Source organism: Plodia interpunctella, chromosome Z (assembly GCF_027563975.2).
Source record: "Plodia interpunctella isolate USDA-ARS_2022_Savannah chromosome Z, ilPloInte3.2, whole genome shotgun sequence".
In the NCBI taxonomy this organism is placed as follows: Eukaryota; Metazoa; Arthropoda; class Insecta; order Lepidoptera; family Pyralidae; genus Plodia; species Plodia interpunctella.
Genome location: NC_071324.2, coordinates 12,474,973 through 12,491,689, shown reverse-complemented (window position 1 = coordinate 12,491,689; position 16,717 = coordinate 12,474,973). Strand labels below are relative to the sequence as shown.

General features: G+C 35.6%; 1 protein-coding gene across 2 annotated transcripts in view; it reads right to left on the bottom strand.

The window, feature by feature from the left end:
• LOC128683319 (uncharacterized protein) overlaps positions 1–16,709 on the bottom strand; it is a 155,517-nt gene extending 138,808 nt beyond the window's left edge. Inside the window, exons 1-6 of one of the 2 annotated variants that reach the window (XR_008406280.1) lie at positions 16,319–16,702; positions 14,847–15,134; positions 10,719–10,971; positions 8,084–8,250; positions 6,570–6,683; positions 3,684–4,917 (exon numbers count right to left, since the gene is read on the bottom strand). Coding sequence is in view for 1 of the 2 variants with exons in the window: in XM_053768813.1 (XP_053624788.1) it covers positions 4,720–4,917; positions 6,570–6,683; positions 8,084–8,250; positions 10,719–10,971; positions 14,847–15,134; positions 16,319–16,504 (1,206 nt within the window). In the remaining variant the exon portion in view is untranslated. Of the gene's footprint in view, positions 1–378; positions 4,918–6,569; positions 6,684–8,083; positions 8,251–10,718; positions 10,972–14,846; positions 15,135–16,318 lie in introns of those variants that run through there. The other variant, XM_053768813.1, reaches the window with a different exon arrangement.
• Positions 16,710–16,717: the final 8 nt, after the last annotated feature.

Sequence of the window (16,717 nt, the reverse complement as noted above, 5' to 3'; positions counted from 1 at the left end):
ATTTGGACGGCCACATTATGAACCTTTTCAAATACCTATCAATATTTTTAGAATATGTTTTTGTATGCCCCACAATAAAACGAGTTGGCTATTATTGTTGCCTAATATATCATGCAAATGTATTAATGGATTATTTTCAAGCGATCGTGCCAATACTTCCGTTAAAAAATACAAATTTTCGCTCTATAAACGATCATTCATAAAATTCAAAATTATTCATTATCAGTAGGGTAACAAAGGTAGGTTGTAGGGCGAGCCCCGCTACCTCGATACAATGACCTTATAGTAAAGAATAAAAACTAACTTAAGCTATAATTACAAAAGAACTAAGTCATAGTTTTCAGAAAATTCTGTGGGTTTTCAAAATAATACTACGTCTTTGGTTTTATTCGTTTATTTACTCACAATTTTAACAAAATACTATTGTGTCGACAAATCCATCGTCGATAAACACCTTAATTAATAATTTTATACATGTTCTTTTTAATGTCAGTATATTTATTACTTAAATGCACAATATTGGTCCATGTACAGTTAGCGCCATAAAGGTGTGAATTATTATTATGCCAGGTACCCCTATGATTCGTGCTTTCAAAAAACAGGTACTTACGAACTAAAATAGAAACGTTTAATTTTAAATATTTACATAAAATAACAAAAAAAAAAACAACAAATCTTGTAACAAAGTAAAAGTGTCAGTAAAAAAATCTATGTTTTGTAAATTGTAGTTAAAACTCTAGCTCGTATGAGTCAAAAGAAAAATCAATACCTAATAGTGGCCAACATAATTTTTTGCCGTTAATTTATGAATTTGCGTTCTCATATATCTCTTTATAGATATTTAAACAAAAAGATATATTATATTACATCGGAATTTTAAAGCAATTTTATCAGAAATGGGATAAATTATATATAGAAACAAAAAAAAATCATCAATATAAAAAACTTTGAATTTGACGATTTCGGTGTATAAAAAAACTATTTTTCATTAGTGTACCTGACTGTACCAACAAAAATAAAACTGATATTACTACCTAGCCTTCACGAAATGTAGCTGTAAAACTTCTATTCGTTAAGAATGCCATTTTAATAAAATATTGAATAAAAACATTTATTGAATGACAGTCGCTTAACACTACTCAAATACCAAGAAAACATATAGACACAAATTTAACAATTATAGCAGCGAGTTGCCACATGAGACAGACCATTCAATAACTCCTCAACCTCGTCAACGCTGCCCTTATGAGACAGATGATATACTTACACGTCCTGTCCCATTTCTCCTCGTGTACTTCCTTTAGGGGTATCTCTTCCTTGTGAACATAATGAAAAATACGATAATGTATACGGTTCACGGAAATATTTTCTCAAAAAATGAGGCCTTTAAAGAGATTTCATAACAGTATGACAAAATATCGCTTGTAGTCAATGGCAAAATTATATTATGATACAGTGAGTAAAGTTGACCTCTATACTAATATTAAACATGGCTTGATATCTGTGACAGATGACAAATCGTATGAAATTAAAACATCTGTATCTGTAGCTCACGTTTCGAATGTTTCCGTTCATCCTGTCAAGAGGGATCAAGCTATATTTTACAATGAATAAAACGTGTACACACGAGGCGGTCTTGTCATTTTTTATTGACCAGTACACTCATTAAGGGTCTGTTAATCATTTCTTTATGATGAAAATAATTGTACAATTTATGACGGTCAACCATGAAATTCGTAGGTTCTCCGGTTGTACAAAGTACCAAATTCTATGCGATGAAAACAGCTTGAGTAGTTTCTCTTTTGTTATGACTACATCGTTCGCCAAAATGATGATATTGCCAACGTGAAACTCATCAAAATATGTGTAGAAAAATCTAAATTGTCTTTGTCAATTGTCACTTGTCACTTGTCAATCAACTGATGGACAATGACAACTGTTTACACTTGGGAGTTCGGTGGAAACGGTCAAGTAGTGTCTGTTGGCGCTTGAAGCCGTTGCGGTTTTATTATAGTTTTTCAGATCTTTTGACTCACTATTACATATTATCATGTACAATTTACAAAAATATAATAATATTTTTATCATTATTTAGCTTGACGTTGGAATTCAAAGGGAATGCTAATTTATATGCCGATATATGTACATTAAATGCGAAAAAAACTTACAATTATATTACATATTATTACATCCATAATATTCAATCACAATGATTCTCTTATAAAACTTGTACCTATTATAGAAATTCTAAATGTTCCGCTATGTATGTATAAAAAGGTCAGGAACATTATAAGGCCATTCCGAAGGATATGAATTTTTGTGTTTATAAATTACAATTTAAATGTTGCAATACTTGTTCAGCCCGCAACTTCGCCCGCGTGGGTTTACATGTAAGGTAAATTCACGCCACAAGGACTTGACACAGATATTATCTGTGTTAAGTCCTTGTGTCGTGCGGGTTTGGAAAGGTTTACTTAGATATAACACTTTCACCTTCAGTAGATCACCATGGACAAGATCAAGAATATGTCGAGGTACAGTCTGACAAGAATATGGTGTCTCCTGTTGGCTGGCAACATTGGATATTTATCCAACCATCTTGACCATTCTATATGGTATTGAAATGAGACTTTAAAATGTAGTTCATTAAAAAAATCAGTTTAATACACTTTTTGGCAGACTGTACCAATACAGTCTATTAATACAAGAAAATAAATAAAGGCACTGTTCCGTCTCGGTGGCTGGCAACACACCCAGTGTTTACCCACCATGAGGGAACCCATCGGTTTACTGCGCGGACACGATTTGTGTCACAAATGTCATTTTTGTATAAAAATAACTTACCATTCAGTAAATATTACTAATTATACACAATATTTGTTCTCTTTCCTTCAAATATCGATCGAATACTAGTGTATGTGCAAATAAAGTATTATAAAAAAAATCATTTAAGACAAGCTTTTATTTAAATACCCGAAAAATATAAAAATAAAATTTAAATACTCACATTAAGCCTATTAAATTAAATATCTATTACTTTAGAGAATTTAAATAACAATAAAAGCTTGTCGCGACATCAATTTTATGGGGTTTTTCAACAAAGCGATTTCTATACTTAATCAATTCATAAGATCTTCAATTGCGATACAATATACCTTATTGCACACAGAAGCATTAATTCCTTGTCTAGGAGTGTAAATATTTATAATATTTATTTATGTTAATATCGCAACATAATAAGCTTAATGTAAGTATTTAAATTGTATTTTATATAAAAGCTTTTCTTAAACATTTTTTTTATAATATTTTATTGATCGATAGATTTATAAGCACACAAATTCTATTAAAAAGAAAGTTATTAATATAGGTTAGTGCCAGACTTGTCAGTGGTACTAGTACTAATTTAATTAGTCGTATGACGGTCAATAGAAAACGGGGTGTGTGGTTCCGCCCTAAAATAGAACCACTCCATATCCACCCGTGGATATCCTAGGATCCTATCCTGGAGTTGACGCAGGAGAAGCCGCGGGTAAAAGCTAGTAATATATAATGATATCTACTGATACCGAAACTTTCCGCTTAAGTGCAGACGCAGCACACGAGCACGGTACGCACTCGAGTAAGTTAATTTATGTACAAAAAATAACAGTGGGCGAAGTGCGGGTTTGCATTTTACATCTCACCACCGAATCGATTCGATGGTGAGAGGTTATATGCAAACCCGCACTAACCCCTCAGTTTATTTTAAAATATGTCGTTAAAAAGTGCCCGTGAAGGTCGAATTTCTGTATAAATGATTCGATTTTCACTCTTCTTAGCAGTGGTCATTCGTATGACTGCTAGTTCAGTAGCTTATATCTGAAAATGCATGAAATAACATGTGTCTATGCTATATTCAGTAGAACGGAACGCAGCGTGTGTATACAAGTTTAAGATACAAATATTTGGACTATTTTATATCAGTATATACATGTCACACTAAGCTAAATTTTAAAAATTGATCATAAGTATAACTTGAGGTATTTTGATTCAATAGCAGATCAACAGCACATCAACCTACCCAAATACATTGAAAACTCGCCCCTATTACCGCGCCACAGAGGCTGGTGAGGGGTAACTTGATGTGATGCTTGACTGTACATTAATGTTCTCTAATGAAATATTGTGTAGTGAGACTAACGTTCAATATCGACCGTCGAAAGATTTATAAGTGAGACGCGGCGAACCAATCAGATCGCGGTGTGGTTGTCGTCGCGTGATTGGTTAGCCGCATCTCACTGCGAATCGACATGATAGTGCGATGTGAACAGCACAGTCGCACCACGCAAACATTATGATGCCAAAATCGTAGCAGATTGGTCGTAGCAGAGCAGATAATAGTAGTTCGAATGTGATTTAATTCTAACTCTTATTGTTAATGATACTGCCGGCTTAATTTTCATGTGTTCCTCTTTGCGTGTCGTTGGCAAATCTATAAACTCTACAACATTGAATCCTAAATATTTTCATGTGTTGTTTCATTCATACAAACTTCCACACTCATAGCAACCTCAAATTTATTTAATACAGCTTAAGTTTGACCTAGTTTCTTAAGCTTTATCCTCACTAAACGTTATCAAGATCGGCCCAGCGAAATTAACAAATCGTGACTGACAGACAGATATTCTCGTTAAATATTAATGTGTTAATGAATCAGAATGTCGGTTCAACGCAGAATCCTTACTTAAAATCCCGCCTCTGAATTATTTCGTGTAGCACCGTGTTCGTGTCGGCGTCGCTGTCGTCGCTGGTCGGCCATTTTGTGTCCGGTTCGAGGAGCGGTTCCGATTTGCTATCTCCATTCGCCCTGTTCCTGATAACTTCGAAATTCTCGTCCACTGCGCTCACGGTCCCAGCTACGGCTTTTATCACTAAAACCTGAAAAAGTATCATTAGAATAGACTTCACTTTTTAATGACTTAGTAAGTAATTAGAATAGACTTAGTTCAAGTAATGTTTTGACGTCAATAAGTATACATAGAAGATATACATCACTTATTGACGTCAAATTCCTAAATTGAGTCAACGTCCTAAATTGTATAAAGAATTTTAAATTTGTATTTGACTGCAGACCTACCATCAACTTTTATGGATGAATTGTGAAACTCAGTCGCCATAGCGGCGAAAGATTCGAATGCAAAAGATGGTTCAATTTAGAAACCTGAAATTTAATATTCATTTAATGTTATTTTAAAAACGAAAATCGCATTAACATTTTCAAATAGTAAAGTAGGTAGCCGTAAAGGTCGATGTCAGGTGCGTTTAGGCGACTTGAATAAAATTTGATGACATTTTGAATTAGGCTTGTATGCACTAACACACATACACACAGTAAGACACCCCCGCGTGCAGGGTGGAGTTGCAAAAGCAGACACTACCCCAAGAATTTAAAAATATATTCTAATTCAAAAAATATGTTTAAAACTAAGATATCTGAAGATCTCAGTCATTGAACACTGTCGTGCTCACTCAAATGGTCAATCTGGTAGTGGCGTCGTGGGCCGGGTCGTGAGGTTCCCTCTATTATGGTTGAGCTACGTGATGGCGCATATATACTATATATTTTATCTGCACTCTGGTCACAATCATTATGTACTTTAATATATTAAAAAATGCAAGAAGCAGTAATAATGGTAAGCCCTTCTGGCATGATAGGGGCCAACATTGTTCAAATGAGATTCAGTGCAGAAATGCCAGTAGTTTGTAGCTTGTGAGAAATTACTATATAAAAATTGGCGTGAATGAAAAGTGACTGTGAAGGTCTAATTTCTGAACAAACTATTGAATTTGAATTTTGACCTGTTTTGACTGTTGTACTTAGGTGTTATTTTGTATTGCAAGACTATTGTTGGTAAGAGAGATTAATTGAAATTATTAATAATTGTGAAGTATTATTAATAATTGCCGAAAGTCGTGATAAATGTGAGAAATCAATCAGAAATGTCGGTGATTATGAATAATTTAACCATAGTACCGGTAAATATAATAAATGAGTTTTAATTGGTTCCCCTAATATAATATTTTAATAATTTGAAGCTCCGCTTTGTTTGGTCACAATACTAACCTAACCGACACAGCTAGGTTTGAGCAGGAGAGCTGCGCCCCCCTGCACCCCCTGCTGTCCGACTATGTTTGAACCTGTTGTACTAAAACCTTGGGTCTTACTTTATTTATTACTATTACCAACCAGTGTAGCGAATTATTAATAACTAATAAAAGTAATTAATTTCAATTATTAATATTTTCCAAAATCACGTGGTTATTATTAATAATGTTGTAAAAGTTATTAATAATTTTCAATTAATCAAACTTACCGCGACGTAAACAGTAGATGGCGCTGTGTGTATTTTAAATTGTTATATTTTAATGTAGTACGGAGAAAAAAAAACCATTCCCGTGGGAATTTTACGCGGGCGAAGCCGCGTGTAAACAGCTACTTGGGAAATAAAGATCTCTGAACTGGGTATACTCGTTCCAATTTCACAAAGGCATGTAATGTCGAAATATGGATTTACGGACGGAGACTGTACCTTGTGAACTATGTGGCCGATGATGCCCAGCAAGCAGAGTGCCAAACCGATCAGGTTGATGGAGCTCAGTTTATCGCCGCCCACTTTAATTGCTAAGACTAGAATGCACATTTCCTGAAAACAAAAATACACAAATTTAAAATTTGATCGAAAATATGTTACGCTTTCCCGTTCACACCGCTGAGCTGATTTTGATATTCTATTTTAAATAAATATAGGTGATGACCCGGAATCTTTAGGTATTCATGCAAATCGCAGTAAATCAACTATGTTGAATTAAATATATAATTAAATATATATTATATCGCAAAGAAGAGAAAAAGTGTGTGCTTAAGTTACTGCGGACGGAACTGCGGACAACGTAAATGCGGAACTCGCTATTGCTTGAGCCGTAAGAGAGGCTTAATTTGCATAATAATGCAATCAAATAATATGAAAAAAAAAATAGGGGAGGCAATTACGTAACAGCGGGACTTAAACAGCCGGTTGATAATAAACCTAAACAAGAAACACGAATGAGAAAAGGACGTTATGAGAAAAGGACATTATGAGAAAAGTACATTATGAGAAAATGACATTATGAGAAATGGACATTTTGAGAAAAGGACATTATGAGAAAAGGACATTATGAGAAAAGTACATTATGAGAAATTGACATTATGAGAAATTGACATTATGAGAAATTGTCATTTTGAGAAAAGGACATTATGAGAAAAGGACATTATGAGAAAAGTACATTATGAGAAAAGGACATTATGAGAAAAGGACATTATGAGAAAAGGACATTATGAGAAAAGGACATTATGAGAAATGAACATTTTGAGAAAAGGACATTTTGAGAAAAGACATTTAGAGAAAAGGACATTATGAGAAAGGACATTGTAAGAAAAGGACATTTTGCGACAAGACGAAATTTTTAAATACAACAGAAGGAAACCAAAAACCTAAGGTTCAGTTTCACCTGAATCAGTTTCGGTCGGTCGCAAAATTTGCAACACCCATGGACAAAAACCAGAAAAGCACCTGGTACACTCAAACTGCCACTAACAGTGTTCCAGGCATTTATAGTTTTTGTCTGCAATGTCACGGACACATACAAAAATAAAATAATAATATATTTACATCTCATATCAATCCCAACTAATGTTATAAATGCAAAAGTAAGTTAGTTTATTACCTCTTCACGCATTATCTACTGGAGCGATTGTTACGAAATTTGGTACACGGGTAAAAAATAACCTGGAATCGGGAATAACCTGGAACGGGAGCGAAGCCACGGGGCGCAGCTAGTATATTGAATAAATGTCTGCGTCCTTGCCGCTCCCGCCCGGCCCTGGCATAAGAGGCAAACCCAAAAAGTTCTGGCTTGTTGACGTCATCAAGGATGATATGCGACCGTACGAAGTAGAGACGAAAAAGTAGGAAAGCGGACACTGGGCTCCAACGCTCAGTGGAGACAGAAGAAACCGAAAATACGTTCAGATTAGCGAGATATGCTATAATCTGGCACTCACCTTAAAGATACCAGCTATGGAGAGTGTAAGACTAGACGTGTAGGTGACAACTAGGAACTCGCTGATCTCCATCGCGAAGGCGATAGTGGCGCCAACGGTCACCTTCAAAATCGTTGGCAGGAGCTCACCGTTCTCCAAACTACCCAAGTAGTAGAAGCAACTCATACCTGAAATAAATAGAAAAACTAACAATAACCGGTGTTTAATTACATCAAGCACAGCTGACCGACATATATATTTGGTTACTACAGTGCGTAGGGCAATTGCCGGCGCTGACAGTTGCAGGGACTCGTGCCGCCACTCCAGCCACCACTCCACAACAACTCTCAACGCACTATTTGATGCGTTGGGAGCTAAAAGAACTTGGAAAATAAAATTAATTGATACAGACACTATATGCAGCATCTGTATAATTTATTTTGTGTTATGGCTCCATCACTCTCCAAAACGATGATTTTGCCAACGTCAAGGTTGAGATTAGTTAACACAAATTTGACTACGGATTATAAAAGTCATAGATGAATTTCCAAAAATCCTAGTTCCCGGATCCCGAATTTCGCAGCGTCGCAGACCCGATGACATGGGGGACGACAATAAAATATATGTTTCAGCATCTATTAAAAGGAAATAATATTTTTTGATCTGCCCGCCATACTATTTGTCGCTTGCAGGCCGAGAACGATCCCAATAAGATTGTCTACACGAGCCACATCCGGCGGCCACGTGCGAGCGAAGCGACTTCAAAATCGTTGAAGTTATCGCCATGACCCAAATTTGGTCGGATACCCTATAGCTCGCAAGCTCCGCCCGCGATCTATTCCCAATTTTATTAAAATCGACCTACCGATTGAGCCGTGAAAGCGTACAAAGCGGACAAAGATAAATCTATATTAATCTCAATTTATTACAACATGGAGCAAATAGGAAGCAAGACTGATTTAAGGTTAAAAATGATGGCTGAGGATAGACAGAGACGGAAAGAACTCCATCGACAAGAACTATAATATGTTCCTAACGTTTAAGAACATAGTTCTTGTCGAATTCGAACTTTCTTCGGATTATCATACCGTACTATATGTATACCATCAAAACCAATGAACCGGCGAATAATGTGGATTGAATAATGTATAAACAAACATACATTTTAATATATTTTGATATGTTTATGAACACGTCAAGGAGCTCATGTGCAAATAATGGAAACTGAAGCTTGAACAACTTGTTACATAGAAATACAAAGCTCGCTTCAATAGGTATGAAAAATATTAGGCCTGATTTTATTATGTTCGGTATATCCACATACACAATACAGGGCTACTGGTATCAAACGCAAAACCTCCTAAAGACTACTTAGGTACATCAAAACAAGCAACTTTTATTCTAAGACTTTTCGGGATTCGTAGCTTTATTTAATATTTAAAAAAAAAACAATCTAATTTACGATTCTACACATCTTAACTCTATGTAACAAGCCAAGCAACACGAGACAGTACAGTAGCGTTATGTAGCGGTATAGAGTTAACGTGTTATAGAAATGACATTTTAAAAAATGTTTTTTTTTTAATGTATCAAGTCGAGACAAAGGTCGTAGAACAAAGATCTCTATGTACCTTATGCGCCATTGGAAGGTTATGCGTTAGACACCAGTAACCCTGTATATTTGGCTGTCTAATAATGTTGCTTATTTGTTTTGAAAATTTCATCCCTGCGCAGATTATGGAGTAGTCATTTTACAAGGTTCTTTTTCATGAAATTTTCCATGTCGCTTCAGTTTCTATAACAATACATTATTATGATAAGCAAAGCCTGACGGCGCAACAAGGATCGGCTCCCGACGAGGGAACTCGTCAGCGGTTTACGGCACGGACAAAATTTTTTTGTCGAGCGTTGAATGCAACTAGATCTCTCTGGCAACAATAAAATCCTGTGGCTGCATCAGGCCATATATCCTAGTCCTTTGCCGCGTCTGCCTGTCTGTCTGTACGCGATAAACACAAAAACTACTGCACGGATTTTCATGCGGTTTTTTACCAATGGATAGAGTGATTCCCGAGGAAGGTTTAGGGGTATAATTTATTATGACTTTATACGAGCGAAACTAAAAATTTTAGCACAATTACAACATATTTGTGGCATTCGCAGTTGAGGTTAACGGATCGTTGGGGGCGGAAGCAAAAACTTTTGTGCGACAGATTGTTGGGCACCTAATAAACAGGAGTGTTGACTAACGCGCCGAATATCTGATGCAACGCATATCACCCGCGATACAGCGGGAAAATGCAGCTAGTTTAATGGGCACTTTTGCGTCAGGTACGATACGGGGCGGCCTTTTTGACTAAATTAAAGATCTATAAATAATGATTATACATATATTGACCTTATTGAATTATATTACTAGACCAAATTAAATAATTTTAGCACAATATAGTTGGAAGAGATGAAACACAGGGTGATTTTCACCCTAGTTTAGGCAACATTTATTTTTGTACTTTTTTTGCTATACATGTACTATTGTAACATAGCTATTAAGATACTTGAATGAAGATTTTATTTATTTAGATATCTGCTTCAAAATTGATTTGCAATATTCCACCCGAGCGTAATTGCAATGTAAATATATCGTAAAAAGCCTTACCTTCAAACATTACCATAAAAGGTATGAGTGAGAAGAACATCCACGGCTGCACATGGAACACCATGTCGACAGGGTTGTGGAGCCCCAGCTTGGACTTCTGCATGAGGAGCTGGGCAAAGGTCCACCGGAGGCCGGCCGCGAACGACGCGAACAGCAGGAAGTTGAAGCCGTGCAGGTCGAACTGCGTCGCCTTGTATGTGAACATTATGAGCCCCGAGGCTATCATGAACACTATACCGACCAGGGACCACGACTGGAAAAAAAAATTGTGGCATATGGGACAAATTCACTGATATTCCTATCTTGACATACAGGTTGATTTCTTATACGTTGGCATTATTTTATCTACAGGCTCAGTCGATGGTACTGAACAACTTTTCGTATGGAAGCAACATTGAAATCGCGAAAAAAAGATCACCTGATCCATACTTTTCCACAATTAGGTAGTTATTTAATTTTGTATAGAACGCAGCTGATTTTTGTTACGCGATTTCAGAGTTACTCCCGTACTAACAGTTGTTCAGAATCATGGACTGAGCATGTAGACAAAATATTGCGAATGAATAAAAAATCACCCTGTTATTTTTTTTTTTATTTCTTCTTGATCTTTTTCCATGATGCATACACTATACGGGGAAAGGGACAGATCGCTGTCCCTTGATATATCCATGATGCATGCACTATATAGTATATAGTATATATGCATCATGTAAAAAGATCAAGAAGAAATAAAAAAAAAATAATAGGGTGATTTTTTATACATTCGCAATATTTTGTACATATCGATGTGTTTGTAACATACAAACACAGACATGGTTGATAGCTTAAAAAATCGTGGTAGATAACGAAATAAAACCATTTAGGCTGACAATGTCAGTATACTATAACGTCCACTATCAAAACATCTAGTGTCTTAAAAAGTCCAGTGTCAAAAATCCTTTCTTAGATTAAATAAATAAATAAATATATATATTAGGACAAATCACACAGATTGAGCTAGCCCCAAAGTAAGTTCGAGACATGTGTTATGGGATACTAACTCAACGATACTATATTTTATAACAAATACATATATATTTTATAACAAATACATATATATAGATAAACATCCAAGACCCGGGCCAATCAGAAAAAGATCATTTTCCATCATGACCCGACCGGGGATCGAACCCGGGACCTCTCAGTTCAGTGGCTAGAACCTTATCACTACGCCACGGAGGTCGTCAGATTAATGGAGACAATTATTTATTTAAACATACAAAATTTGGTTAAATGCTAGCGTCGATAACGATGGATATGCTTGAAACCACAAAATTTGTAATAGTAGTATACTCGTACTACTACTAATAAAGACATTTTCCTAATCGAAGCTTGTGACATACATACAACAAAAAACATACAAAATAGTACGTCTGTCTGTTTAGAAGACAGTCAAAAACATCTGGCATTTGACGCAATACCGTGATGATTCACTGAATCACCGTAACGAATTGGTAAATAAAAAATTTATCAGTCGCACCACGCTTGATTTCTGAAGACAAAACGCAAGGTCGAATAATATGAACGATGAATCTTTCACAATACATACGTGGAAATAAAACATGAATTCGCTTAGCTGACATTAGTGAAAGAATTCGCTGGCAAAATGTTTTCTTAGTCCAGTCAACCCTCATACCCAACCCTCGCGACCATTAAAGAATATTCGTTCATTGATGTAAACTTAATCGAAGCATTGTTCATACTCAATCTTAAAGGTTTGAGATTATCATTATTACATAATATAAAACGACGCTTCCCGCTGTCTGTCTTCCCTCCCGCTGTCTGTCTTCCCTATGTACCTATGCTCAGATATATAAAACTAAACAATGGATTTTGATGCGGAGTTTATTAAAAAATAAATGATTCTAGAGGAAGGTTTATAAAAACTTCCATTATAATATTATAAAGAGAAAAGATTTGTGTCGATTTGCTTTTTTGTTTGTAATGTACCTACTCAACAACTACTGGACGGATTTTGATGAAATTTGGTTTTATCCAAGCGAAGCGGGGACGAATCGCTACATTACATGCATAATTTTGCACCCGTGCTAACCGGGTTGTTAGTACTTTAATAAGAAATAATAGTTAAGATCGAGTTACTTTAAAAAAAAACACAGTATACATTCGCTTCAGCACAGCGGGCGAAGTGCTAGTTTGCGTTTCACTTCTCACCATCGAATCGATTCGAAGTGAGACGCAGCGAACCAATCACATTGAGCCATTGTGGCGCAACGACAACCACACTGCAATGTGATTAGTTCGCTGCGTCCCACTTCGAATGGATTCAAAGAGTTCGGCCACTTTATGCAGCACTGATTCGGAAACAAGCATGGAAATATGCATTTTTCAGCTCAAAACTGAAATAAAAAAAGCATTTATGGGCATATTCTTACAATTTTCAATTGGAGCTTGTATTATTTCAGTATTACAGCTACTTTATCAAAGCAACAACAGCATTTCAGACGCAAGTAAAATATCAGAACCTATAATATTCATACGTATACATAATAATACCTATATATAATAATATAATATATCAGGACAAATCACACAGATTGAGCTAGCCCCAAGGTAAGTTCGAGACTTGTGGTATGGGATCCTAACTCAACAATACTATATTTTATAACAAATACATATATACAAACATCCAAGACCCGGGCCAATCAGAAAAAGATCATTTTCCATCATGACCCGACCGGGGATCGAACCCGGGACCTCTCGGTTCAGAGGCAAGCACTTTACCACTGCGCCACCGAGGTCGTCAAAACTGCAAGTCTATACAACGTATCATAACAAGAAATACCTTGTCGCGTCTGTATGAACGCGATAAACTCAACCACTAATTTTTAAATAAATTTCAGCAGAGTCCACCTCATTGCAAAAATAAATAAATAATTATTCTTAGCCGTTGCTGTATACGGAAATTGTATTTTAACGTCACCATATCGAATGTATTGCGGATGGATGGTAATGTTTTGTCAGGAATTGTTTGCTGTTTTGTGAGAACGAACGAGATGCGACCGGCTTGTGATGACAATATGCTTTTCAACACACTTGCATCGATCATAGCACATGTATTCACAATGTAAACACACGTACATATGTACACAGTATAGGTTTACCTAGGAGCATTTGTACCGTTCTTTACGCAAAGCTTACTAAATAGCTGTTTGTTATTATAACGCTACAGTTATACCTATAAAAGTGTGGGTGCTACCCAGAATACGACCACCTCCCCTGCACGTAGTACTAGACAAGTATTCTACCTATTCGTTCAGATTTTAACCCTCAATGGTAATGTACAGTCAGTAAAAGCATTTCTGAGGAGAGTTGAAGCAGGTGGCCGCTTTTATATTCATAGCTGACACTTCAACAAAGTATTTTTTTAATCCGCGGACTTCGCTGCCCATGAACGGACCCGGGAAAATTCGGAATGAGAAATAGTTACAGCTTTTGTGAATTGACTAAGGGAGTACATACTCGTATGGAAAACGAGTGTTTAAGAATATCATTAGATCTCGAATTCAGTTAAATGTAAGACTTCCAGGAAAACAAAAGGCTTTGTACGCCTCGCTCCACTCAACTGGTCAAGGTCTTTTCCTACTATTGCCGCTGTGATACTGAAACTCGAACACGAATCGATTTCACTAAATATTACATTTATTCCCAGACTTTATTTTGTTTTCGGTCTTCACAAATATGATTCACTAAGACAATGTTGACATATTTGGTGTCTGATTATGTTTTGTTGTTTACAAAAAATATATTTTTTGTGATTGATGTGTTTACTGTATCAGATTACCAATTTCTTTCTCTTAGAAACCTAAACATATTGACATGTGTCAATATGTTTAGGTTTGTATGATAGCCATCAAGTCGTCTTTGGTCGTTTTTTCAACATTATTTTCATATATTGTAAACATCATTTAATTTAGATTATGACGTGAAAAAGTGCCTGTGAAGGCCTAATTTCTGAATAAATGATTTGATTTTGATTTTGATTTTGATTTTATAGCCACTTAATTGTTGTTGAATATCTTCAAGTATTATTTACAACTTTTTCAGATGCGCAACTCTAAACAAACTTACTTTCTTTTCGAGTCCAAGTAGAATAGCGAAACCGAGAATGAATATAATTGTGGTTGACTTCGTCATGGTATACAAGGATATCGTGACCAGCTGCAGGCCCCAGTTTGAGAAGCCGACGTCGATGCCGCTAGCCAGTCCCGTCGGAGCCACAGCCCGGACGCTGGTCAAGAAGGACAGCATAAGTTGAGGAGTCCCCGTTATCACATGGAGCACCACCCGAACCAACACTGAGAGCAACCATTTCACGACCAGATGGTACATCACCACGGTCAACGGGTATGAAAACTCCTAGAAAAGGAAATAAATTGGTGTGTAATTTACTATTGTGAAAAGTTTTATTTCATAACTAGCTGCGCCCCGGGGCTTCACTCCCATGGGAATTTCGCAATAAAAAGTATCCTATGTGATATTCCAGGTTATTTTATACCCAAGTACCAAATTTAATAACAATTAGGTCCAGTAGATAATGTGTGAATAAAGTTACTTTCACATTTATAATATTGGTTGGAATAAACTTGATTATATGAAATTACATAGAAATTATGGACAATTGGGACTTATTGCCATATGGCATTCTCTACAAGGTACATATACTCTAAATTTCATTAAAATTGCTTTAGACAGACAGATAATTATAAAATAAGTATAATAATAAAGATAAATGTTGTTACTAGTTATCAATATATTCAAACAGTGGTTTAATAATAAAGTGGTTGAATTTTTATCAACAAACTGAGATACATGTACTTATTTGATAAGATGGTGTCATAATTCAAATGCATATCTAAATTCTTGACTATATAATAAAATATAATCTATTTATACTTCGAACAAAATAATCTGAAAAAAATAAATATTTTAAAACTTTGTGTCGGAAGTTGGTCTTATTTCTCTAATTTCTGTAGACATTTTGGGATACAAAAATAACATTACCGTGTACTAAATATTAGTAAAATCCATCCAACGAATGCTAGAAGATCTAATCTTGACAATTGAGTCTTTTAATTGTATTCTGATGGACCCATCAAGAGTAACAACAACAAATACAAAATCAGTTCAACTTCATTATTGTTTCTCAATTATCTTTAAATCAATTATCATGTGATAAAAATTACATTATGTTGTACGACTTTCACCAAACATTGGTCATAAATTATTATTTGTTAAATTAAATTACTGGTAAATTCGATTATTCATTACATTAACTAATTATAGCAATTTGTATTAATATATAGATTAATATTAATAATTTCCTGTTCGGAAATTATTAATATTAATCGGTATATAACATATAGATAAACATTATCCAAGACCAAGGTCAATCTGAAAAAGATAATTTTCCATATTGACTGGACCGGGATTCGAAACCGAGGCCTCCAGTGTGGAAGTGTATTATGATAAACAACTAACCGATTAACGACACAATAAAACATGCAAAACACGTAGCATGTACACTGATAAGGTTTCCTTACCTTTAGAAGCCATCCCTGGTAAAATGTCAGCCCGATAGACAGTGAGAAGTATAGGAGTATCAATCCTAGTGATATTAAGCTCTTCTGCACACAAATTTCGGACCATTTTCCTCTTGTTTTAGTTGTAAATACATCGTCGTCAGCTTCCCCACTGAGCGGCAGCTGCTCATATTTTGCGCCTGGCATGGCGAACGCTGGGCGATCGTACTCCTTTAATAAAGTCACTCTGGTGCATAGCAGCTTCCAACAAAGTCGTATGTATTATAAACGGCCACAAATTAATTTATTTTTGTTATTTCTATTGAGGCGACCTGACCGAAAAGTCCCATCTACACTACACGCTGCTGCATTTGACTGTGTGTGAATCTATCTTGTTTGCTTGAACTTGAATGTGTGAGT